Source organism: Podarcis tiliguerta, assembly GCF_965153285.1.
Source record: "Podarcis tiliguerta genome assembly, chromosome: 6".
In the NCBI taxonomy this organism is placed as follows: domain Eukaryota; kingdom Metazoa; phylum Chordata; class Lepidosauria; order Squamata; family Lacertidae; genus Podarcis; species Podarcis tiliguerta.
The window spans coordinates 90,903,677-90,910,423 of NC_139539.1; the positions used below are offsets into that span (position 1 = coordinate 90,903,677).

Below are 6,747 nucleotides of genomic sequence, written 5' to 3' on the forward strand. Positions count from 1 at the left end.
GACAGAGAACGACGCTTCCCCGCCTTGAGTGAATTGGAGAAGGCCGAGAAAAGATATCAGAGAGGAGGCCACGGGTATATCCCCATGATAAGAGGTGACTTCGTCTCTCTCCTTACGGTCCCCAGGAGAGAGAATGGATTCACTCGACAAAGAAATCGGATCAAGTCACAACCGAGAATCTGAGCAAGAGACCCGCACCTTCTTCGTACCTATTCCACCTTGGCTCTTTCCTGCTCTTGGCCCGCACCACCCTCCCTCGTTTTCCACTAGTAAGAACAACCAGAACGCGCAGAACCATTGGAGAGGGGAACCAAAGCACGGGGAACCGAACCCTCTCAGCTTATCTCAAATTTAACTCAAATCCAGATTCGATTTTCTGGCTGGGGAAATCTGAATTGGGAGTCGGGGTGGGAGGGAAGGAAGGAAGGCACCTAAAAGGAAAAGAAGGCGCATTTTAAGGCTTGAATCCGAAACAACCACGTTATCCGAACTAACGTGGATTTAATTCGATTTGCGTCCTATTAATCCGGGTACAACCCATCCACTTTAACGAGGCTGTGAATTCCAGACTGGATCACTGCGGAAAAGGTGATGGGTTAGTCAACCGTTCAGAGAAAAGAGTTGGCTTAAAACAAAACAAAAAGAAAACACCTCTCTCTCTCCTCAACTGACTTGAAATTGGCAACACACTTCGACTTCGAACCGCAGTCTATCCTGGGAACTTGGGTTTCCAGCGAAATCCGTCCCCTTCCTTCGCGTTAGCCTGTTGGCTAGGGGTTGGGTTGAAACCCCTGCATTTTATGGAATTACGGTAAATGAGCCAAAATTGGGGTGCGCAGGGAAACAGGGCGACGCAAACCATTAGTGAGAGGCGCAGTGCCATTTTGCCACAGATTCTCCGAGCGAATAATTGTTCACAAAAACAGGAGGCGGTGGAGGGACACACCCAATACTGAGGAAAGAATGGAGTATGCTTTATTTGAGTGGCATCTGGGTGCTCAGAGCCTGGCAAAACGGGAGCAGTCAGAAAAAGCAGACGTGGCGGCGGATGGCGGCAGTCAGGCGTCCTTAACAGGTTAAACGCCTGCGCATCTCTATTAGGCAAAGAGCTTCCGAGCCTTTGCGATGCCCTTTTCTTCTTTCCAGAAACGCCTAGGAGGAATCCCCCACCTGCTCCAACAAGAATTAAAAGATGCCTTTTAAAAAAACCCTCCATTAAAAAAAGCGCGCCCCAGTCAGACGGGATCGGGAGGAGACCTCCTTCGGCGAATTAAAAGGGAAATAGAGAGGGGAGAAAGTGTACTCGGGTCCCGGTACCAGAGTGGGCATTTGGGCAGGTGGGACTTTGCAAAGGAGGCGAGGGAAGCAAGAACGCATTCACACGATCTGATGTATGGGATCGAGGAAGGGAAGAAAACCCGTGGGGGGAAAAGAGTCCCGAAAGAAAAATCGGAAGGATTAGGAAGAACATGGGCACTTCGAGATGGACTAGAGATTCCAGCCCAAACATTTATAGGAATAAACAAACAAACTGGGAACCTGAGAAGGCCTAGTCGGCAAAGAGATAGCATCATCTACACCGATTTCCATGGGCTTAAGAGCACCTTGCTCTGCGCGGGTTGTGGCCTTTGCGTCGGTGCGCGCAGAGATGGTGCTTTTATTTTTAATGCATTTAGAGGCGGGACAGTCTTTTTTTTTGCGGGCCGATCCAAAATACTGAATGCACACAGCATCCAGCTCCGCCCAGGAGCGGGCAATCCTCTGCGTATTCCAATGTTGACAGAGAGAGAGATAAAACAGGGAGATATAAATATGTAAATGAATACTTTGACGTTTGTCTACACATGGAAAGAAAGGCAGGGGAAAATGGGGGAATGCGGACGCACGCGCGCGCACACTCCAGCGGTTAGATAATTGGAATTTAACGGACTTTCTGAGTTATATTCTAGGCCTAATTGAATTAAACCAATTGACTCTCCATTAGAAATACTCTAGCAGTGACCCAGGCTATAAATTTGGGGCACACGGTTTGCAGCAAGTTCCTGATCTATGTTTCCGCATGCAGTCAGCCCGTCCTTCCTTCCTTCCGCCCTTCCTTCCTTCCTTAATTTGGTTTTCAGAAAAATAGGAGCAGCAGCTCCGGAAAGAAATAAAAACGGGACGGGAGCCTAACCGAAAGATAATTCTCGAGGGCCCACCGGCGGGCGAGCCCCCGGAGCAAAGTCCTCGAAGAGGATAAATGGGGTGAAGAGCAAATTTAAGGTTCTTTCCCGCAAGAGGTACAGTCCAGTTTGCCAAAGCGGAAGAGCCACATAGCAAAGCATAGGATTCAAGTGTTTGCATCCACGCGCAGTCGCATCCCCACTTCGCATTTTTTAAGGTGTAGGCTTCTCTAGGTGGAAATCTAAAGCTGGATTCCCGTGTATCTGCGCCGTCGTCGCCCCCCCCCCCCCATATTGGAAGAAGGGCAAGATCCATTCTGAGGCGTGTTAAGTTGACACGACAGGTCGGGGGTTCACCCAACTGCCCAGCTTTCCAAACTGGGTTGCAGGCCAAGTTCAGCAAAGATGCGTATCCAAATGCGCATTAGGATTTTTCTACGCATTTCACTCAGCGGAACCGAGTCTCCAATCAGGCACGGGTATTGGGCTGCGCATGCACGTTTACTCGCAAGTTATTGTGCTCAATGGGTTTTACTCTCAAGTAGCGGAGTTGAGGACTGTGGTCCTGGAGCTAGTAAGAACGGTAGAGGGATCCTAGCCGCTATTTCCAGTCGGGTCTGTACTGGAAAGGCTCGTGGTTTGGGCGTATCGGCTGTACTCCTCCCAAAGCCCGCCTTAAAGGAAATGCGCATCTTTCTGGTTCCTTTAGGAAGGCAGTTCCTTAAGCTGTGCCTAGCAAGAACCCGCTTTGTAACAGGAATGCCTTATATTGTTTGCGCGCGTGGCTACTATCCGCAAGCAAGTTGAGCCGTGACTTATTGCAGATCAAGCCATCGTAGAGGGAAATCAAAAGCAGCCCAGTGCTCTGCGTGTGAGTTTAGGCAGAAGCAAGGCCCTATGCGCTCAACGGGGTTTGATCCCAAGTAAGTGTGTGGGCAGGATTGGAGGCTGGAGACTGCTCTGCCTTAGCTGGGCTGGCATGCGGATCAGGGCCTCACGTGGATCCCCGCCGCTTAGAGCACGATCCCCGCGTCTTAGTTAATAGGTTTTCTGGATCGAAGCCACGGAATGTTCCTACCGGCAGAAATTGTTAGGAAATTAACGTTCGGCTTTTTAAAAAAAGACACTCTTGGCCTCATGTAAATGAGTGTACCCTCTCAGGATGGGTCCATTACGCAGACAGGTAAGTGCCCCCAGCTTAAGGCTACACTTAAGATTGTCGATTTGAATAGGATTGTGCCGGTTGCAGAGCGCAGCCCTCCAGCGTCACCGGATTTGGGGATGGCGGGGGCATTTAAGTCCCTGGGTTGTTATTATTTTCGTGGGGCGGGGGAACACTAAGGCCCATGGAACGCTTCCTTACTTCCGAGTATGCATGAACAGGCTTCGGTCCTCCATAGTCCAGACTGGCTTCGGGGCGATGCCAAAACATACGGCGTCAGCCGAGTGGGAGCAGCCTTCTCTAAGCCGAGGGCTGCTTGCCCTGCGCTCAATTCTGAAACTAAAGATCTCCCTTTTGAAAGCCTACGAGGCAGCCAGGTAGATTTACCGTCCCAAAGCAGACAAGGCAGTCAAAGGGAGGCAGTGGGGAGCCCGGCGGCGGGCAAGAGAAAGGAACAAGGAAGAACACGGCGTAGCGCACTTGTGCCACGCGCGCAGCAGTCGGGAAGGGCAGGCGAGGGCGCACAGCAAGCGGGAGATGCGCGACCACCTGCTCGCTGCACACAGAGGGACGCGCAGCCCTCCGCCACACGCCGGCGGCAGGTCCCGTGTTTGTGCGTTCAGGGAGAAAGGGCGCGTGAGCACCCTCTCTCTCGGGACTTCACACGTGCACACAAACGTAGATAGAGAGACAGGAGGGTGACCAATTCATACGCACGCGTGCATGCATCTATCCATAACGCGTCTGTGCATCCTGCGAAGGCGACACAGGAGGCCAGGAGGCCCATACTGGCAAAACAGCCGCCGCTCTGCGGCTACAACGGCTCATATGACCGGAACCAAGCTGAATGTTTCCTTGGCCAGCAATGTCATATTGACCCATGGAGGAGAGAGGGGGGACCTTTTCAGCATCATTGTGGGCAACACAGGAGCGCGGACACGATCCAGCCAAGTCGAACGCTCTTAAGCCCCGCAGTTTTCAAAAAGAGAGTAAAACACAAGACTTATTATAAGCTCCACTGAAATGAACTGGGCTTAACAGCTGTTAACTCTGGGGTGCATAGTGCCCCAATTTCTCTCCCACGCACATACCCCGTTCTGAAACGCATTTATTTATTTGCAGAGCCCACGAAGGCCAGAGGAATTTAAGGAAGCGTAATGAGGTTCGTAGCCTTGCATTGTGCCCGGAGACTTCTCTAGAGGTGGCCCCATTTAAAAGGTACACATCACCCTTGCCATTTGCACACACAAAACTTGTGCTCCTCGGCACGCTTCCCGCTTGGCAGCTTAATATACACATATGTAATATATACGCACACATTACAAACCCACAAACTGTGCATTTTGCTGCTTCATAGATGAACGGAGTAGCCACATGTTTTATAAACAGACTGATTCCATGCCTGTCAACCCAGAAATCGGCCCCGAGGCATTTTGTTATTTATAAGTGAGTAACATACTCACTTAAGCTAACTTATAGGTTATTCGCTTATAAGTGAGCGAGGGGGTTTTAGGATTGCACTCGGAGGCTGAAATCCTAATCATGATTTAGAAAGAAATATGCACTTAGGAGTCTGTCCCACTGAACTCAGGAGAAGAACTGGCAAGCTGGTCCATGCCTGCTGCTTACCTAGACGCTGGCCTCATTTTAAATCAGGGGCTCTCACCTCTGAATATAGTTTGAGGCTAGGCTGCCAGGTAGATCGAGGCAGGTTCACAAGGAAGCATACAACCAGACAGGTGCTGCGCTATATACACAATACCGTTCATCAGCATACGTATTAAGAGATAAAGTTGGGGGGAAATACGTTTTGCACAGGGAAATATATACATGATTGACTTCTCCAGACCTCCCTCACCTATTCGTACTCGTTTATATGCACATACTTGGGTCTACCTACCTCTTTCCGTAAACACTCCTGATCTATCTGCGGAGGCACACCGCGAAAGACATGCTGCACGTCTAAGAATAGACACCAGATAATCCCCACACTCCCCTCGGTACACGCATCTTCCCTGGGCTACAAATATACACACGCACACACAAGAAAAGATGTCATTTGGGAAAGCAACGCACAAATCACCAGTGCAATGAGTTCGCGGCGGTTTGTGTGTCCGCTACTCTTACTCTCAAGAAAGCCACAGCGTTGGAGTAAGCAGCGGGGGGGGGGGGGAGAGGGGGGGAGAGGGAGCGGGAGGGAGAGGGTCAATTGCCCTTCGACAAGCCAAAACAAGACTGCCTGAGAAGGAAGTGCGTCGGGTTGGAGAACTGGGCGACAATCACTTTACTGTATTTAAAAGCAACAAATGCCCCCCCTCTCTCATGCATACCCTTCGGATGGAGGCCCCACGAGGGAGGGGTGGCCCCCATTATTTGCCCCTTGGAAGAGGAAAAGGATTGGAGGGGTCAGGCTTCAGGCAAACTTCTTGCGAGCCGCTGAAATGATTCTACACCTGATTCCTATACCTGCCATTCTTCTTTCTGCCTTCCCAATTCTCTGACCACGAACCTCTTTAAGCTTCCGAGGTGCTCTGAACGCTAACTAAGATTATCCGTGAGGCAAAGAGACTCCTATGCACCTCCATGCAGCTATTTAAACAGGAAAAGTAACCAGCCCACCTGTTTACAACCTTGAAATATCGCTAGCGCAGCGCTACATAAACACACACGCGCACTCTCCTAGTCTTCTTCTTCTTCTTCATATCTGGGCAGCGCAGTTATTATAATAATCCTCCCTGCACCATTCGGGCTCCTAAGACTGCCAGTTTTCTTTATTATTAAATCAATGTGGGAGAGGGAGCGAGAGAGAGGGAGAGAGAGAGAGAGAGAGAGAAAATTCCTTACGTTGCATTGGCACACCGAGGATTTCTGGAAGCCCCTTGACAGAACCTTCTGTAGTGAGTGCTGAGCTTTGCATCATTTTATTTCAAACGTATCGAGCGGAGGGGGGAAAAATGGGGACGGAAAAAACCCCCAGGAGAATATATGTCTATAGATTTAATAAAATAAAAATTAAAAAAATCTGGATCAGTAACAAAAACAAAAAAAAACCACGGAGTATGATCGGGGCCGATCCTTCTAGGCGCTCTAGGAGGGCTGAGGCTGGCCCTGGTCCGCTTCAAATCCCCTGCTATCCCAGCTTGACTGTATCCTGGGTTAAAAGTGCTGCTGCAGTGGTGCTCCTCGTCGTAGGAGCGCTGGTCCAGGAGAAGGAGGCAGCTTTGATTCATTCACACTGCAGGGAGAGGGCGTGACGTCACTTTCCGCAGGGAAGCCACGCCCCCTCCAGCCAATCCCTGCGCGCCTCCTTTCAAAAAGACCCGGGGAGGGGGAAGAAGGCGATGGAGCAGCAAGTTCAGGGAGCGGAGCGCGGCTGGGCGGACGCGTCTCGGGCGCACCTCTCCATCATCGCCCTTGGCAAGG

General features: G+C 50.7%; 1 protein-coding gene across 1 annotated transcript in view; it reads right to left on the reverse strand.

Moving 5' to 3' along the window:
- Positions 1-6,244, reverse strand: part of LHX4 (LIM homeobox 4) — a gene marked incomplete at its 5' end in the record, with an annotated part of 82,414 nt that extends 76,170 nt beyond the window's left edge. Inside the window, one exon of the mRNA XM_083446363.1 lies at positions 6,169-6,244. Within this exon, the coding sequence (XP_083302489.1) occupies positions 6,169-6,244 (76 nt within the window). The remainder of the gene's footprint in view (positions 1-6,168) is intronic.
- Between the last annotated feature and the right edge of the window lie 503 nt (positions 6,245-6,747).